The 20,042-nt window shown below is 44.2% G+C and overlaps 1 protein-coding gene across 1 annotated transcript in view; it reads left to right on the forward strand.

The window, feature by feature from the left end:
- The window catches only part of LOC129709602 (glutamate receptor ionotropic, kainate 3-like), a 593,488-nt gene that overhangs the window by 555,927 nt on the left and 17,519 nt on the right, over positions 1–20,042 (forward strand). Inside the window, exons 14-15 of the mRNA XM_055656054.1 lie at positions 15,739–15,964; positions 17,934–18,184. Coding sequence (XP_055512029.1) covers positions 15,739–15,964; positions 17,934–18,184 — 477 coding nt within the window. The remainder of the gene's footprint in view (positions 1–15,738; positions 15,965–17,933; positions 18,185–20,042) is intronic.

A 20,042-nucleotide genomic window follows, 5' to 3' on the forward strand; every position in this document is an offset into this window, starting at 1 on the left:
TTGAAACCCAGGCAACATTCTAGTAAATCTCCTCTGTACTCTCTCTATTTTGTTGGCATCCTTCCTATAATTGGGCGACCAAAATTGTACACCATACTCCAGATTTGGTCTCAGCAATGCCTTGTACAATTTTAACATTACATCCCAGCTTCTATACTCAATGCTCTGATTTATAAAGGCTAGCATACCAAAAGCTTTCTTTACCACCCTATCTATACGAGATTCCACCTTCCAGGAGCTATGCACGGTTATTCCCAGATCCCTCTGTTCAACTGGATTCTTCAATTCCCTACAATTTACCATGTAAGTCCTATTTTGATTTGTCCTGCCAAGGTGTAGCACCTCACATTTATCAGCATTAAACTCCATCTGCCATCTTTCAGCCCATTTTTCCAAATGGCCTAAATCACTCTGTAGACTTTGGAAATCCTCTTCATTATCCACAACACCCCCTATATTGGTATCATCTGCATACTTACTAATCCAATTTACACACACACACAAGGTGAAGCAATGGTACACAAAAATGCTGGAGAAACTCAGCGGGTGCAGCAGCATCTATGGAGCGAAGGAAATAGGTAACGTTTCGGCCGCACCACAGCCAGGTGAAGCAATGCGCCTGTTTCCAGCCTGTAACTCTAAACAAAGATAAAATAACTAGTCCTTCTGGTGATGGTGCTCCCACATTTCTGTCGGGGAGAGTGTTCCAGGACCACAAGTCAGTGATGATATTAGAGTCTAAATCAAGATGGTGTCAGTTGGAGAGAAACCTGTGGATCCTGGTGATCACATGCACCAGATAACTTTGTCCTCCCTGCTGGTGGGGATTATTAGCTTGGGGCACGGTGACCCAGCGGTAGAGTTGTTGCCTTACAGCTCCGGAGACCCGGGTTCAATCCTGACTAAGGGTGCTGTCTGTGCGGAGTTTGTACCTTCTCCCCGTGACCTGCATGGGTTTTCTCCAGGAGCTCTGGTATCCTCCCACAGTTCAGAGATGTACAGGTTAGGTTAATTGGCTTGGGGAAATTGTCCCTAGTGTGTGTGTGTAGGGATAGCGTGAGTGTGGATGTGGACACGGTGGGCCGAAGGGTCTGTTTCCGCGCTGTATCCCTAAACTAATAAAAGCTGAAACAGAGTAGATCAGGTAGAAACTGCAGTGTTTTGGTTAGAATGTACACACTATTTAGTTTTGTTTGGGTTCAGTCACAGGTTTCTGTGTGAATAATGCATACGCACATGAAGCAGACGGTGTGACATGAACTCTCATGCAAAGTCTAACTGACAACTCCACTGTGAGACTGACTCACTTTAATGCAGGCCACACGCATTGTGGGTCATCCATGGTGGAGGGGGGGTGGGGGGGGGGGGAGCAAGTGAGAGCTTCAGGCATCTCCATCACTGAAAAGAAAGGCAATGTGGAATAGATAAAGGTAGCTGGTAAGGCATAATAAAGAAAGGCAATCTCTGGTGGACTTCTGATTTAATGAATTCATTCATTCATTCATTGCTACTTTATTGTCACATGTGCCAAGTCACAGTGTTTTGCACAGCCCAGGTATGTAAACAGTGACCACATAAAGGGCACAGACCAAGTTACAAATTATCCCATGCCGGGTCCTCCTTTGTTCTCACCAGCCACTGTCTGGGTGCACAAACATGGCCTGCGTACAACAGCATCACTGCTCCACCAACAGCACCACTGTGCCGCCAACTGTGCTCTCCCTGTTACTGGCGGGGGTTTCCTTCAGGGGCACTGGTTTCTTCCCACATCCCAAAGATATGCGGGTTTGCAGGTTCATCGGTCTCTGTATGTCTCCCCCTAGTGTGCAGGGAGTGGATGCGAAAGTGGAATAACATGGAACTACTGGGAACCAGAGGTCAATGGTCACGTGATGGGAAAACCACCTGATCTCTGGATTTTCAACCGATAGTTACTCGCGGAAGAAGGTGATCCAAATTTCCCTGTGAACTTGTGCGGCACGGTGGTGCAGCGGTAGGGTTGCTGCCTTACAGCATCAGACACTCGGGTTGAATCCTGACCACGGGTGCTGCTGTCTGTACTGACTTTGTATTTTCTCCCTGTGACCATGAGGGTTTTCTCCAGGTGCTCCGGTTTCCAACCACACTCCAAAGACGTGCATGTTTGAAGGTTTATTGGCTCCGGTAAAAATTGTAATTTGTCCCTAGGGCGTGTAGGATAGTTTTAGTGCACGGGGTGATCGCTGGTTGGTGCAGAGTCAGTGGGCCGAAGGGCCTGTTTCCATGCTGCATCTCTAAACTAAACTGAAGGTAGAGCAAAGGTGAAGATGCAGGGTGCAAAAAAACAGTTCACAGCTTTGTAACACATCAGTTCCAAATTGCTTGCCATTATGAGAAAAATAATTAGGAAAAGCACAAAAACAATTGATGCAGATAATAGAATTGTTGTATATAGCAATTTGAAGGAGGTTCTAAACCGAAACACTGCTTATCCATGTTCTCCAGAGACTTGTTGAGTTAGTCCAGCACTTTGTGTTTTTTGCTGAAGATTCCAGTATCTAGGTCCTTGTGTGTAGAATTGTTATATTGCAGTGCAGTGTGTTTCAGCAACAATCTCAGTGTCTTTGCTTTGGATCCGATTGCAAATTGGACAGAAGATTGTTTCTTCAGTTGCAAAATGTACTGTCGCCACTGAACCCTAAAGATAAATCCTATAACTACGCAGGGCTACAAGCATCAAACTAAAACAAATAGTTGAAGCATCTTATGCTTGGTATCTGTCAGCTTGCCTCTGCATTTACAGATGAGTTTTCAACGTTTTTTTAAAAACTGATTTGTTGCAAAGTCACGAATAAAGAAACCAAACTTCACTTTGATTCGTGCAAATTCCGCTATTACCCTCATTATCCGCCTGGTCCAGGAACATGTATTCCCTAAAAATTCCTGATTAAGATATTGGGCGGCACGGTGACGCAGCGGAAGAGTTGCTTTCTTACAGCGCCAGAGACCTGAGTTCGATCCTGACTACGGTTGCTGGCTGTACGGAGTTTGTACGTTCTCCGTGTGACCTGCATAGATTTTTTTCTGGGATCTCTGGTTTCCTCCCACACACCAAAGGCGTACAGGTTTGTAGGCTAATCGGCTTCGATAAAATTGTAAATTGTTCCTAGAGTGTGGAGGATAGTGTAAGTGTGCAGGGATCGCTGGTCGGCTTGGACTCGGTGGGCCGAAAGGCTTGTTTCCACAATGTATCTCTAAACTATACTAAGCTCGGGCTAGATTAACAAGAGTTGTAAATGTTTAATTGGCATATGTACTGGCAATGGAACAATGAAATTATTGCATGCGGTCGTGTAAGCGACCTGTAATCGCAACACACATAGATAATACATAATAATATATAAATAATTCAATAAATGAACAACCACAATACTCATGCATTATTGTACTTTAAGGACAAGGAGATGAGCATTCTTACCACGGCCATCTCGGCTGTGATTCTATGTGAAGGGAATATGTAACTGAAATATGCAGCTATTTGAAGATTACGAAGAACTGATTTAAATCAAAAACATCAACCACATTGAGGTGCCAGGTTCACATTTTAAACTGAGAAAGCCCATGGTTAATTCACAGCTAGCATCAGTTTTCAGGTCAGAGCTGCTCATAACACAGTGCTAATTGGAAAGCTAGGTTATAGTCGCGATAGCAAGCCATTGACTTGATCCTGACCCACTCCCGTTTCAGTTCTTCAATGTCACCAGCTCTCCTGCCCTCAAGCCTGGCTCAGAATATATCTCCCTGCCTATTTCTCTTCTCTCTTGGCCCCAAATCTCATTTTATTCCATGAATAAATTTACTGAAAAGTTATTATCCTCGATCGTGATTCTGTAGGAAGGGTGAAGTTAAGAGAGACACCAGCAGAAATAGACATTGTGGATGTTTAACATCCAATTTGAAAAAAAACACTTTTCACATTTAGAGTCAAGAGTGTTTAATTATCATATAACAGAACAATGAAATTCTTACCGGACCGTACACACATAGATAATGTATAATAAATGGTAATTTAATAAACTAATAACACCAACACTAAATGTTCCTGGACCAGGGGAAGAAATGTGTAGGAAGGAACTGCAGATGCTGGTTTACACCGAAGATAGACACTAAATGCTGCAGTAACTCAGCGGCTCAGGCGTTGTCTCTGGAGAAAAGGAATAAGTGATGTTTTGGGACAGGACCCTCCTTTAGACTAGTGTAAAAAATACATCTCTAGTGCAACTAAAGACAGTCCATAGTTTTTAGTTGAGGTTGGTGTGGGTGTAACGTTCAAGAGCGAGATAGTCATTGGGAAGAAACTATCCTTCAACCCGATGGTCATAAATTTCAGCATTGAATCAACTACATTATAAAAGACTATTCAATCTTTCGGGTCTGTGCTGTCCTGTCCTTCTTTCCCCGAAGACACTTTTTTTTTTTCCTTTTCAAGTATTTAACCAATTTCCTTTGGGAAATTGTTATTGAACTTCCTTCCTTCCTCGTGTCCGGCCATCTTCTATATCACGTGTTTCCAGTGATTGGTGAGGATTCAAGCCTTTTTTTTTCATCGGTTGTTGCGACAATAATCGACCAGACCACTGGTTCCCAAAAACGTACGTTTTTATTGAGCAGAGTCTTTACATCAGTTCACCCGGCCGTAGACCAGGTAACCCGGCAAAGAGTCGCTACTCCTCTTCTTCAGGCATTACCTTATATACCTTTTTAAACAAAGCTTTCCTTCCCCCTTCTTATCCAATTACATTTCTTCCACATAATCCTTTACAACAGTCATCGATTAGCATGATGTCATCGGTCTTCAAATATGGGGTTGTTTTTCACCCTTTGTTTGAGGTTGGATATCAGCAAAATTGCTTAAAGTTGATCACCTCCAATTATGAAGTTGTTTGTTTTCCATTCTGTGCTAAAATCAGTTCTCTGTGGTTAGTCATTCTGCATGTCTGCAAGTTGTACAAGGGAAGTGGTTCTGCTATAGGCTTTTTGCACATGCAACCTCAAATCTTAAGGTTAGTCTTTTAATAGAATTAGTGACATTGGCTGTCTCACATTTTTCCGTAGCAGGATTTAACGCAACTCCTCATTGGCGCAGGTGAGCACAGCGGCATTTGGCTCGGCCAGGTCATCTTCGGTACATTGCGGAGTTTGGCTACATGTCATGATGTGTTCCATGGTTTGGGATTTGCCACACACACACACATGCATTGGAAGTTGTTATTTTCCAAATCTTCATGGACACCTTGCAGCGTCCTTCACCGACCCGCGGGCGGTTCAGTGTTTTCCAGACAGCCCAAGGTATATCGTGGCCGGTAGAGAGGCATTCGTCTGGGGTGATGCCTCTCTCCATCCATTGGGTTGTCTGGATGCCAAGGCTATTCCACTGGTTCTGCCATTCAGTGATCCTGGCATCAGTTGGGGAGGTCTCCAGTACTTCAGTGGTGTCCAGGAACTTGCTTCTGCTTTTATTCCAGCCTGCGCATTTCAGATCATTTCTTGTCTATCTCCATAATATTAGTCATAGATAGAGCCACAGTCATACAGTGTGGAAACTGCCCCTTCGACCCAACTAGTCAGGAGTGGTTCCTGAAGATTGGAAACATGTGAATACAAGAAGGGAGCCAAGCAGAAGGGCAGAAACTATAGGCCGGTTAGCCTGACTGGTGGCTGGTAAATTTTAGAATCAATTTTATAAAGAATGAGATTACACAGTACTTAGAAGTTCACGATAAAATAGGCTGAAGTGAGTATGGTTTTATTAAGGGAAGATCTTGCCTGCCGAATCTGCTGGATTTCTTTGAGGAAGTTAATCGCAGGCAGACAGTGGGGAGGCTGTAGATGTTGATTTTCAAAAGGCCTTCGATAACGTGCCGCACATCAGGCTGCTTGGGAGGTTGAGAGCCCATGGCATCGAAGGGAAGATACTAGTATGTATAGCAGGTTGGCTGGATCGCAGAAAGCAAAGAGTTGCACTAAAAGGTAGAAAAAAATACTGGAGAAACTCAGCGGGTGAGGCAGCATCTATGGAGCGAAGGAAATTTCATTCGCACCATAGATGCTGCCTCACCCGCTGAGTTTCTCCAGCATTTTTGTCTATCTTAGATTTTCCAGCATCTGCAGTTCCGTCTTAAACGAGTTCCAATAAAAGGCGCTTTTTTAGGTTGGCTGCCAGTGACTAGTGGAGTTCCGCAAGGATCGTTGCTGGGGCCGCTTCTCTTCACGTTGTATATCAATGATTTGGATAAGGGGATTGAAGACATTGTTGCCAAGTTTGCAGATGCTGCTATGATAGGTGGAGGGGGCAGGCAGTGTAGAGGAAGCAGAGAACCTGCAGAAGGACTTGGTCAGGTTAGGACAATGGGCAGAGAAGTGGCAGATGAATTTCAGTGTGCAAAGTGTGGAGTCATGCATTTTGGTAATAAGGATAAAGATGTAGATTATATTCTAAATGGAGAGAATCCAGAAATTGGAGGTGCAAAAGGGACTTGGGAGTGCTGGTTCAGGACTCCCAAAAAGTTAATTTCACAGTCGAATCGGTAGTAAGGAAGGCACATTCAATGCCAGCATTTATATCAAGAGGACTGGAATACAAAAACAGAGATGTAATGCTGAGGCTCTATAAGGCACTGGTCAGGCCGCATTTGGAGTACTGTGAGCAAATTTAGGTCCCATATCTAAGGAAGGATGTGCTGGCTCTGGAGAGGGTCTAGAGGAGGTTTACAAGAATGATTCCAGGAATGAGTGGGTTAGTGGAGTCCCGGCCTGCTCAACCTCTCCCTATAGCTCAAATCCTCTAGTCCAGGCAACATCCTTGTATATCTTCTCTGCACCCTTTCCTACTTAACAACATCTTTCCTATAATATTATGTGAAATGATGCAGATCAAAACAGATTATGTTGAAATTTGTCTCAGTGGAGTAAACAGATGAAAATGCTGATTTATTAAAATGTTGCTGTGCCTGGCTACCTTCCTTTCCAACACAGCCACTGAGAAATAAAAATCATGTTAGTTATTGGAGCAGACTCATCGTACAAGTCATTTTGCAATTAAATAGTTCCTGTGGGAATGATGGATTGACATGAAAAATAAATTATTGTTTGTCTCTATCCTTTAATCATGAAAGGCATAAATAGTACTCTCTGTGGGATATCCTCTGACCAATTTATTCTGCTTCAAGATGTCTGTAATTTCACTATGATTTGGTGCTCATGAATAATCAATAGTTGTTCAGCCCTTAAGTACACGTCACCACAGATTGATTATTAGTGCAACATGATCCCGTTGTTTAAAAGGCATCAACTGTTCTGGAAATAAAGAAAGAATGGTTGAAATATTTTCACCCTTCAATCGTAGTCGGATTAAACAGGAGCATGATGATGCAACATCAAAAGCAGGTAGAATGATTATGCCATCTGATTACATGTTGGAGCTTGTATTGCTAATTTACTATACATTTGCTGCTGAGTTTCTCAACTATCATTTGACAAAGGGAGAGATAGGAAGAGGGAGTACTTTTAATCCAATTATTCTTCAAAGTTGGGATAAATGGAAGCGTTCAAAAGCAAAATACTGCAGATGACTGAAATCATGGACCAATTAGCCCATAGTTACAGTCATGGAATCATAGAGCTATAGTGCAGGGAAACAGGCTCTTTGGCCCAACTTGCCCATGCAGACCAAATTGCCCAATCTGCCTCCACTCCCTCCAAACCTTTCCTTTCCATGTCACGTACACTCGGTGGATTGTTACCTTGTCGTGGTGGAGAAGCTTGTGTGGTCCTGAGTTCCTGAGAGCGATGCCGTCTGGAGCCACGCTGCTGATAGGGCCACCCTTGGCGGTAAGGTCGAGGGGGAGGTCTCAGACAAAGAGCAATGCAACCAAGTCCTCAACGGTAGAACAGGCGGAGGACGATGGCTGACCTTAGTGGAGCATCACAACAGCTGGGAAGGCGGATGAAGGCTGCAGCAGAAAAGGGTCTCCGGTCGTCTTGGACTCCATACCTCCGGATCCTGACCTAGATCTGTCAAAGACCGTGGGGTGGCTGTCTGTGCACCAGTCTCCCCACGTTAAACAAAGTCACACACAGGCATCCTCCATTTTGCACCTTGGAGGGATGAAGGAAAACACCAAACGCAAACCTCCACTGCCTTGTGGCTATTACCTTATTCAGCAAAGACGAAGACTGGATCCATCGGAATACGCGGAGGAGACCACTATTTGGCGTAGGAAGGTGGACCCAGCAAAGCGTTGCGGAGTGGAATTAGGGCACAATGTCCATGAACAACACTGGTGCCATCTACTGCATCCCGACCTATCGCCAGCCGTCTTGACTATGTCTTGCCACTGGATCCACATAGGCCGGGACGAGAGAATGAAGCTGACGATTTGCGCAACTCTCCCTCACTTTAATCCAAGTCAAGCACAAGTCATGACTTCAGCACCCATACCATCCAACTGGGTGAAGCAAGATCACCACAGGAGCGCGTGCAGCTGAGAAGAAGCGCACCACAGAAGCTCAGAGGAAACGCACGAGTAAGGTTCGAGCCACTTCGGCTTCTGCTGCTGCGCCCTCACAACCGTGTCCCATATGCGGGCGAGCCTTCCGGGCCCAGATTGGTCTCATCTGTCACATAGAAACATAGAAAATAGGTGCAGGAGTACGCCATTCGGCCCTTCGAGCCTGCACCGCCATTCAATATGATCATGGCTGATCATCCAACTCAGTATACTGTACCTGCCTTCTCTCCATACCCCCTGATCCCTATAGCCACAAGGGCCACATCTAATTCACTCTTAAATATAACCAATGAACTGGCCTCAACTACCTTCTGTGGCAAAGAGTTCCAGAGATTCACCACTCTCTGTGTGAAAAATGTTTTTCTCATCTCGGTCCTAAAGGATTTCTCCTTTATCCTTAAACTGTGACCACTTGTCCTGGACTTCCCCAACATCAGGAACAATCTTCCTGCATCTAGCCTGTCCAACCCCTTAAGAATTTTGTAAGTTTCTATAAGATCCCCCCTCAATCTTCTAAATTCTAGCGAGTACAAGCCGAGTCTATCAGTCTTTCTTCATATGAAAATCCTGACATCCCAGCAATCAGTCTAGTGAACCGTCTCTGTACTCCCTCTATGGCAAGAATGTCTTTCCTCAGATTTGGAGACCAAAACTGTACACAATACTCCAGGTGTGGTCTCACCAAGATCCTGTACAACTGCAGTAGAACCTCTCTGCTCCTATACTCAAATCCTTTTGCTATGAATGCTAACATACCATTCGCTTTATGTCACCTCCGGTCACCTCCGGACCCACGAACAAAAACATTGAAGTCATGGTCTTCTTCGACTACGAAGGACGAATGACATCAACACACTCGGGTACAACTATTCCACTAAGTGCCTTTTTAAATGTTGTATTTGTTCCATGCCTCTACCACTTAGTCTGGCAGCTTATTCCATGTACGCCCCATCATCAGTGTGAAGTACTGACTGCAACCCAGAACAGTTCATAGTTGTTAGCTGATGTTAGTGCTGTGTCGTGTTCAAGAGCCTGGAAGAAGCTGTTCTTGAAACTGATGGTTGCAGTTTTCACAATTGAAAGCCGTAAACGATGATTACGGTTACAGTAACAGATTATTAAGCAGATCCCCGTTAAAAATTTCTCCTCTCGCCTTAACCCTTTGCCCTTTAGTTTTAGACTCCCCAATCCTGGGATAGAAACTGTGGCTAGTCGCATTACACAATATGATACGATAAAACTTAATTAATCCCCAGAGGGAAATTGGTCTGTCAACAGTCACAACACACAACAAGGTACACAAAAAATTGAAATTGAAATTGAAAATAAAAATAAAAATGCGAGCGACCGTTATCTGGCTGCCACGTGCACCAGAACAAATGAACAAACAAACACAGACTTATCCCCTGGGCAGAGGATTGTCAACTAGAGTGCCCCCTCACCCCCTCGCACACCGGGTCCCCATTATTCTGCACGGCAGTCCCCACACAATGGGTCCCCATTGTCTACTCCTCCCCCCCTCACGCTCATCGACCATTGATCGCGGGTTGATCACGAGCCCGCCGTCGAGATTCCCGCCGCCACTGGGGCGCCTGTTGCCATCGAGGCTCACGTTGCCACTGCTCTTTTATTATCTATGCCGCTCATGATTTTATGCATCTCCATAAGGTCACTCTTCAGACTCCAATAGCCCAGAGATAAAAGACCCAGTCTATCCAGCCTCTCCTTAAAACTGAAACCCTCCAGACCCAGTAATATCTCTAAATCATTATTGCACCCCTTCATGTTTAACGACATCCATCCTCCAGCAGGACGACCAGAACTCTACACAGTACACCTAATGTGGCCTTACCAATGTCAGAGAATGACGTCCCAACTTCTTAACTATACATGTAGGAAGGAACTGCAGCTGCTGGCTTACACCGAAGATAAACACAAAATGTTGGAATAACTCAGCGGATAGCAGGATTACCAGAGATGCTCTTTTATTATCTATGCCAGAGATGCTGCCTGGTCCATTGAGTTACTCCAGTATTTTCTGTCTATCTTCGGAACTCAATAACCTGACTGCTGAAGGCAAGCATGCCAAACACTATCTTCCTCATAGTTCAGGCCACATCTGTGGAGAGACAGAGAGAGTTAACATTTCTTTCTTCAGCTTTCTATCTGTTTCATCAAAAAATTATGATTACAAAAATGTATTGTAATTGAAATATCACTGTGATTTTTAAAAACTATGGTTTGAGAGATCATTAATAGACACAAAATGCTGGAGTCACTCAGCAGGACAGGCTGCATCTCGGGAGAAAAGGAATGGGTGACGTTTCCTTGTCGAGGCCCTTCTTCAGACTGAGAGTCAGGGAAGAGGGAAACTAGAGATATGAAAAGGTTCAGTACATATCAGAGCCGGCTTGTCCAATATGACTCGACATATCACCCATTCCATCTATCCTGAGATACTGACTGCCCCACTGAGTTACTCCAGCATTTTGTGTCTACCTCAAAATGTGTAATATTTTTGAATCTTGATCATATCTTCATAATCTTCAAATTAGCTCCATATTTCAGCAAATGGCTCCACAACACCAATAGTCCACGGTCCCATAGACTGCACTGAAGGCTGAACAACCATCAATTATTAATCAGTGTCAAATCACAAAGGCAACAAATCCATGAACTCAATTGAAATGATTTGATTAATATTTAAGATGAAACACCAACCAAGGGAATGTCCAATTAATGAATGATCGCACGTTAAGATTTCCATAGTAACTCCTGAAAATCATACAACAAACTTCAGATGGTGGACAACTGAAACAAAAGCTGAAGATATTAGAAGCATTCAGCTGGTCAGGCAGCATCTGAAGACTCTCAGTCAATTCACTGGATGTTTTCAGGAGAGGACTAGTTTTAACTCTTAGGGCTAAAGGAATCAAGGAATATGGGGAGAAGGCAGGAATGGGGTACTGATTTTAGATGATCAGGCTCGAAGGGCTGAAAGGCCTACTCCTGCACATATAATTCTATGTTTCCGTGTTCCTAAAACAGGGCAAGAGAGAAAAAATATTAATTTTCAATCACAGAGAATCCATATCAATCAATCATTTGGATCAGAACGCACAAGGCATGATTAGAAAGTTTTCAGATGACTCTAAAGGGGCTGGCATTGTAAGTAGTGAGGATGATTATCACAAATTTCAGCAGGATCTTGATCGGTTTAGCAGGTGGACTGAGGGATTGTTGATGGAAGTTAATACAGAGAAAAGAGAGGTGTTGCATTTTGGTTTTCCTTTCAAGGGAAGGATGTACATGGCGACTGGGAATGTTGTTGAGCAGAGGGATCTAGAAGTGGCAGCACATAGTTTCTTGACAGTGGCATCACAGGTAGATAGGGTGGTCAAAAAGGCTTTTGGCACATTGGCCTTCATCAGTTTTGAGTATAGAAGTCGGGAAATCATGTTACAGTTTCATAAGACATTACTGAGGCTATATTTAGAATATTGTGTTTAGTGTTGGTCACCATGATAGCAAAGAACTAGAGTGAATGGGTGTTTGATGGTCTGCATGGTCTCTGTGGGCCTGTTCCCATGCTGTATCTTTCAGGTAAACCAGCTCAATCTTAGAACTAACAAAAAAAGTATCCTGTCAACATCTATCATTACTTAGATCACAATGCTGGGGTAACTGTGGTCAGGCAGCATCTCTGGAAGAAATGGATAGATGGAGTTTTGAGGTGGGACCCTTCAAAATATTGCCTATCCATGCCCTCCCGAGATACAGCCTGACCCACTGAGTTAATCCAGGACTTTGTGTTCTACGGAAGATTCCAACATATCTGGTTTCTTGTGTCTCTATGTTTCGTTGCTGGAAGTGTTGTCTAGCTAGAAAGGGTGCAGAGAAGATTGATGAGGATGTTGCCAGGACTCAAGGGCCTGAGCTATAGGGCGAGATTGAGCAGGCTAGGACTTACAGAGTTGTACAAAATCATGAGAGGGATAGATTGGATAAATGTATTTTGCCCTTTTGCAGATTAGGGGCATCAATAACCAGAGAACAGAAGTTTATGGTGAGGGGAGAATGATTTAATAAAGTTGATCTCTTCTACATTTTCCTTGAACTTTGTCCGCTTTAATGTCTTTTTTTTCACACTTTACCTTTCCATATCTCTGTGTCTCTCTCTCCCCTAACTCTCATTCTGAAGAAGGGTCTTGACCTGAAAAATCACCCATTCCTTCTACCCCGAGATGCTGCCTGAAACGTTGAGTTACTCCAGATTTTTGTGTCTATCTTCAACACAAAATGCTGGCATAACTCAGCGGGACAGGCAGCCTCTCTGGAGAGAAGGAATGAGTAGCTTTTCAGTTGGAAAGAAGGTTCTCAACCCGAAACGTCACTCATTCCTTCTCTCCAGAGATACTGCCTGTCCTGCTGAGTTACGCCAGCATTTTCTGTGCATCATTCAATCAATCTTGCCCCTCATCATACCTGTTACGGCAATAGTTAATGACTCGGGCTTCCACACTATCGAAGCAGGCTTTGTTCTCTGATCTGACTAATAGAGGTCACCAGATCACTGGGTGGTTAAAGATTCTGAAATGAGTTTTGTGGTTCTCCGCAGATTCTCCAGTGAATATCTATGATTTGTCTTCATAAAAATGCTCAGGTTGTTAGTTATTTAAAAAATTCTGTAAATCCATTTGCTTGCTGGCCTTGGGGGATGTGTAAGCATTGGCAGATACGTGTTGTTGGTTGCGGCTTTTTGCCACGTTACGGGTGGGAATTGAGCAAGGGGTCCTTCTGTGCTGCGCCTAATGTGATACATTCCAACTACACAGACTCATTATAAAACCTACGGAGAAAGCCATGCACACAAGTGGCAAAAGAGTTTTTATTTTCTAGGATCGTTGATTGAGTGAGTAACAAGCAATGCATTTTATATGTGTGATGTGACGGACGAGATTGTTTTCTCTGTATGGTAATTGATTGAAGTTCTCCGAAGTGGAGGCAGATCACTTACAGTCTCGGTGGTGCTTTTGACCCTGAGAGAAGCTTTCAAATTTCATCTCCGTTCTTTAAAAAAAAAGGGCGACCTACTTCCATCTCCACCGATGGCTCTGACTCTCCATCAGTGCATCTGTTGCTGGATGCTTATCAGCACCAAATCGCTTCTTCTAATCCTGGCTTATCTTGCAGAGCAGCTGCCTCACAGCGCCAGAGAACCGGGTGCGATCCTGACCACGGGTGCCAGTCCGTGTGGAGTTTGCACGTTCTCCCTTTGACCGCGTTGGTTTCCTCCGGGTGCCTCCAGTTTCCTCCCACACTCCAAAGTGGCACGGCTTTCTCGGTTAGCTGACTGGGGTAAAATTTACCCCAAATGTGGAAGGAGTGGATACGTAAATGGGATAACATAGAACAAGTGTGAACGGCTGGTCGATGGTCAGCATGGAGTATGGTGGGCCGAAGGGCCTGTTTCCACGCTGTAACTTTCAATCAAACAGTCTAATGTTATCTGATGTTACCCATAGCTTTAGACTTTATAGATGCAACGTGGAAACAGGCCCTTCGGCCGAACAGAAATCCCCCATACACTAGCACTATCCAACACACTAGGGACAATTTCCAATTTACAGAAGCCAATTAACCTACAAACCTACACATCTGTGGAATGTGGGAGGAAACCGAAGCACCCGGAGAAAGCCCACACTGCCACAGGGACAACATGCAAACTTCAGGATACATATTAGGTGCTTATCCAAATCTCTGCTTGCCTCATTTAGTTTGCCATTCATCTGTCCCATTCATCCAACACCTGGTTATTATCTGAAAACATCCCAATTTAAAAAATGTTCATTTTTAATTTTAAATCTCTCTCTACCTTTAACCACCTTGCACCACCTCAGGGCACTCTACTCTTCCATTTCTGGTATTCTGAAATTCTTGCGACTTGATAATAACACAGCGAGTGCAAAGAAGTAGAAAAGAAAGAAACAAAGTGGACGGAAATAACACCAATAAAGTGAGAAAAAGGATAGGTGACATTTCGGGTCGTGACCGTTCTTCAGACCAGTCTTGATCTGAAATGTGACCCATCCTTGTTCTCCAGAGATGCTGCCTGACTCACTGAGATACTCAAGAATTTTGCGCCTCCCTATGGTATAAACCAGCATGGGCAGTTCCTTTCTACACATCAACATACTTTGATAGTTAGATTGATTTAAATATGGAAACAGGCCCTTCGTCTCACCGAGTCTACACAGACCTTTGATCACCCATTGACACTAATTATCCCACTTCCACTTTTATTCCCTGCACATTATTGGCAATCTACCGAGGTCGATTATTTACAAACCTGCCTGTCTTTGGGATGTGGGAGGAAACCGGAGCACCCGGAGTAAACCAACAGGGCGAGTATGCAAACGCCACACACATAGCACAGGTGGAACCTGGGTCTCGAGCATTGTGAGGCAGCAGTTCTACAAGCTGCATCAGATCTGAATGACGAACAGAGCCAGGGGAATGATAGGGCCAACTTTCAGTAAATGGAGACACAAGGCACTGCAGTTGCCAGTAACCTGAGTGAAACGCAAATTGCAAGAGTAAGTCAGTAGCTCAGGCAGCATCTGCGGAAGGAATGGGCCTCATTGCCTCTACAAAAGCTGCCTGACCAGTGAAGTTCTTCCAGCACTTTGTGTTGTGCTTTAGTAATTGGAGCACAGCATCTAATCCTGAATCCTGTGGAACCATTTCCTACATTTATGTAGTACCATTCTGATGCCCAGAGCTGAACCCATGCCTGTACGTCCTGCAGAACTACAAGAACTACAAGATTTAATAATTCAGTATAAAACGCTAACAAAATTGGAGTGGCACAATGGATCAGTAGAATAACTACCTTACAGTGCCTGAAACCCTGGTTCAATCTTGACTCCGGGTGCTGTCTGTAAGGAGTTTGTACATTCTCCCCATGACCCATGTGAGTTTTCTCCAGGAGCTCCGGTTTCCTCCCACACTCCAAAGACATACAGGCTAATTACCTTGGTAAAATTGTAAATTTTCCCTAGTGTGTGTGTCGGATAGTGCTAGTGTGCGGTCAGCCCAGACTTGGTGGGCTGAAGGGCCTAGTTCTGTGCTGTATCGCTAAACCAAATCCCTATACTAAACTAAACTAATTTTGTTTTCTTTGCAACAGAGATCTAAGATTTCCACTTTCGATAAGATGTGGGCTTTCATGAGCAGTCGGCAGCAAACAACCCTCGTTAAGTCCAATGAGGAGGGAATCCAGCGAGTTCTCGCCGCCAATTATGCTTTTCTAATGGAATCCACCACCATCGAATATGTCACGCAGAGGAACTGCAACCTGACCCAGATTGGAGGGCACATTGACTCGAAAGGCTATGGTATCGGAACTCCCCTTGGTATGCAACAATCAGCTCTTCACAATATATTATTATTTCAGCAGCTTTTAGTGCAAAGTTAAGCAGAATTTATCTGTCATCCAGCTGATTTTAAAATCCATTTCATGCTATTTATTTTTATTTGTTGAAAGCTTTTTAAATTAAAGTTCAGGTAAATAATGTTTCCTGACATAATTAACAAGTTTGCCAAACAGATTGGTATGAATCAATGCATCTCCGTTTTGAGAGTTTCTTTGAGCTGCTGGTGTAAAGTGATTGTCCAAACTTGGTTCAGCAACATGCGACAAGGACATAACTTCATAAGTTACAGTATTGGAGCAGAATTAGTCCATTCAGCCCATCAAGTGTAGTGTTAGTGTGCGGGGAACGCTGGTCGACATGGACTAGGTGGGCTGAAGGACCTGTTTCCGCACTGTACCTCTAAACTAAAGTGTACTCCGCCATTCAATCATGGCTGATCTGTCTTTCCTTCTCAATCCCGCTCTCCTGTCGTCTTCCCATAACTTTCTAATGCCATTCTGTCCATTTTCACCTTAAAAATCCATTGGCGGCCTCCACAGCTGTCTGTGGCCATGAATTCTCCACCCTCTGACTAAAGAAATTCCACCTCATCTCTCCCACTTCTTTCAGTGGTATAATAACAGCTCATGTAAACCCAACTTAAATGGCTCCCAAGTGATTAGCTGTCGACAAACTGACAAACTTTATATGCAACCACTTCAGTCTGGGCTGTCAGCCAGATGTCCCATCAAATCATCATTTATTTAATGTATAAAACTGAAAGGGATAGAGAGCTGGTACAAGCCAACACTGTGCTCTGGGAGGCAACCAAGGGAGCAAATGACAGGTGAAGAGAGGAATGTAGAGGCACTGGAGACACACAACAACCTGGGCCGACCTGATCTCCCGGTTTCCAAACACTTTAACTCCCCCTCCCAGAGCAGCTTATGACCCAGCGGTATTAATATTGATTTCTCTAACACAAATAACCCTTGCATCCATCTCTCTCCGTTGATCCAACACCCTAGTCAAAGTACTAGTTTCACTGTCATCCTGTTGAGTTTCATTGTCTGTATAACTCGTTATCCCCTAGCCCACAGCCAACAATGGACCATTGTGGGCTCCATCTTTCCTTGATGATCGTTACTTTTTTTTTGCATATCATTCATACATTTGCTCTATATCTCTCTATATCACCGTCTACACCTCTCGTTTCCCTTTCCCCTGACTGTTAGTCTGAAGAAGTCTTGACACGAAACGTCACCTATTCCTTTTCTACAGAGATGTCGCCTGACCCACTGAGTCACTGCAGCTTTTTGTGTCTTTCTTCATCCTGGGACTTGTCTTGTACAGGCAACACTCTTAAGAACTACAGCATGGACTTTGAAAATTGGTGCCAAATTAGATTATCCTGAGTACACTTGCTAATCGGGGTATTGGTATTACTCTACTGGACTGTTTGTAAGGCACATAATTTCTCTGTGTTAACATTTAACATATTAGCATTAGGATGGCATGGTGGTGCAGTGGTAGAGTTGCTGCCTTACAGTGCCAGAGACCCGATACTGACTACTCCTTCTGCCTGTACAGAGTTTGTCCATTCTCCCTGTGACTGTACGGGTTTGCTCCAGTTTCCTCCCACACTCCAAATGCATACAACTTTGTAGGTTAATTGGCTTGGAATAAAAAAATGTGAATTATCCCTGGTGTGTGTAGGATAGTGTTAATGTGCAGGGATCGCTGGTTGGTGCGGACTCGGTGGGCCGAAGGGCCTGTTTCCACGCTGTATCTCTAAAACAAATATGTAACAGCGTAATGTGACATGTTGACTAGTGATGATGGTATCAATGTGAATGGTATAACCACGCTACGTTTACATAATTGAAGATCAACCACAAGGGTGTCACGTAACATTGTTTTTAATTTATCTTGTCATTATCCACGTACTTTCTCTTTCTTCCCACTGCAGGTTCGCCGTATAAAGAAAAGATAACAATCGCAGTGCTGCAGCTTCAGGAGGATGGCAAGTTGCACATGATAAAAGAGAAGTGGTGGCGAGGCAGTGGGTGCCCTGAGGAAGAGAACAAGGAGGCTAGTGCCCTGGGGATTCAGAACATCGGAGGCATCTTCATTGTGCTGGCAGCAGGCCTGGTGCTGTCTGTGTTTGTGGCGATAGGGGAGTTCATTTACAAACTACGCAAAACCGCAGAACGTGAACAGGTAAAGAAAAGTAAAAATTAATAGGCCTCACCTATTTACAGCAATGGGCGGTGGATGGATTTTTATTCTCCGTAATCGATTTACGGGCGGCACGGTGGCGCAGCGGTAGAGTTTCCACCACACAGCGCCAGGGCCCCAGGTTCGATCCCGACTACGGGTGCTGTCTGTACCGGGTTTGCACGTTCTCCTTGTGACCCGCGTGGGTTTTCCCCGGGCGCTCCGGTTTCCTCCCACACTCCAAAGGCGTACAGGTTTGGAGGTTAATTTGTGTGGTATAATTGTAAAATGTCCCTAGTGTGTGTAGAATAGTGTTAATATGCGGGGATCGCTGGTCGGCATAGACGCGGTGGGCCGAAGAGTCTGTTTCCACACTGTATCTCTAAACTAAACTAAATGGGTTTCCCTGGAAACAGGAAAGTTTTGAAGTTATGTTTTCTTTGTGCCTTATCTTCAGCTTGCCCTTGGCAACATAACTGATTTATTAGCTCCGCAGGCTGGTATCTGGAATTCTCAGCCGTAGTTAAGTTTGAAAGGAAGAGTAGTGTAGATGTAGCTGAGATCTGGCCAGACAGACACAAAATTCATAACCGTGCTTCTGTGCGGCAGCGTTCTCCATTGAGGCTTCCACGAGACTTCAGTCTGTTTGAATAATGAATGAAGGTGGACATTAGCTATAAACCAACAGCAGAAGCGTACCCCATTCAAAGATAGACACAAGATGCTGGAGTAAGTCAATGGGTCAGACAGCATCTCTGGAGAAAAGCAATAGGTGACGGTTCGGGTCGAGACGTCACCTATGCCTTTTCCCCAGAGATACTGTCTGCCCCGCTGAGTTACTCCAGGTTTTTGTGTCTTATCTTCGGTTTAAACCAGTATCTGCAGTTCCATCCTACACACAAGCGCCATATTCAATCTACGTTGATGTAGGGTGGCACGGTGGCAAGGCTGGTAGAGATGCTGCCTCAAAACACCAGTCAGCCATGTTTGATCGTGACCTCGAATGCTGTCTGTGTGGAGTTTGTACCTCCTCCCTGTGACTGTGTGGGTTTCCTCTGGGTGCCCTGGTTTCCTCCCACATCCAAAAGACCTGGCGGTTTGAAGGTCAATTGGCTTCTGCAAATTGTTCCTAATGTTCAATCCCACATTTTGAAAAGGGTGCGGAAGCTGGAAATCTGAAGACAGAAAGCCATGGAAACTCTTGGCAGGTTAGGCAGGAAGAGTGGAGCAAGAGACAGAGTTAACATTACTGTTTGGAGCTGCTTCATCACAGCAGTCTTTGACCTGAAACATTAGCTCTGCTTCTCTTCCCACATAGGGTCATCAGGTCATAAATGATAGGAGCAGAATTAGGCCATTCGGCCCATCACGTCCACTCTGCAATTCAATCATGGCTGATCTATCTCTCCCTCCTAACCCCATTCTCCTGCCTTCTCCCCATAACCCTTGACACTCTTAACACATTGCAGGTGTTCTTTGAGTGTTTGCTACATTTTTTCACCATTTTAGTACTAATGCCTCCCTCACTCAATATAGATTGCTATTTCAGTCTAAGTTGAATGTGTTGAATAAGTTGAATAAGTTGCCTTCAAATGAAAACAAACCAAATTGGTTGAGATCTCCATTCCTGATCATTATATTGTAACAAGTATCAAAATTGTACAATTTACTAGCACTTGTACTAAATAGTCTGCCCATTAAGTCTGAAGAAGGATCTCGACCTGAAATGTCACCCATTCCTTCTCTCCAGAGATGCTGCCTGTCCTGCTGAGTTACTCCAGCTTTTTGTGTCTATGTTCTGTTTAAACCAGCATCTGCAGTTAGACAATATACAATAGGTGCAGGAGTAGGTCATTCAGCC

The sequence above is a fragment of the Leucoraja erinacea genome, chromosome 26, assembly GCF_028641065.1.
Source record: "Leucoraja erinacea ecotype New England chromosome 26, Leri_hhj_1, whole genome shotgun sequence".
NCBI classification, from domain to species: Eukaryota; Metazoa; Chordata; class Chondrichthyes; order Rajiformes; family Rajidae; genus Leucoraja; species Leucoraja erinaceus.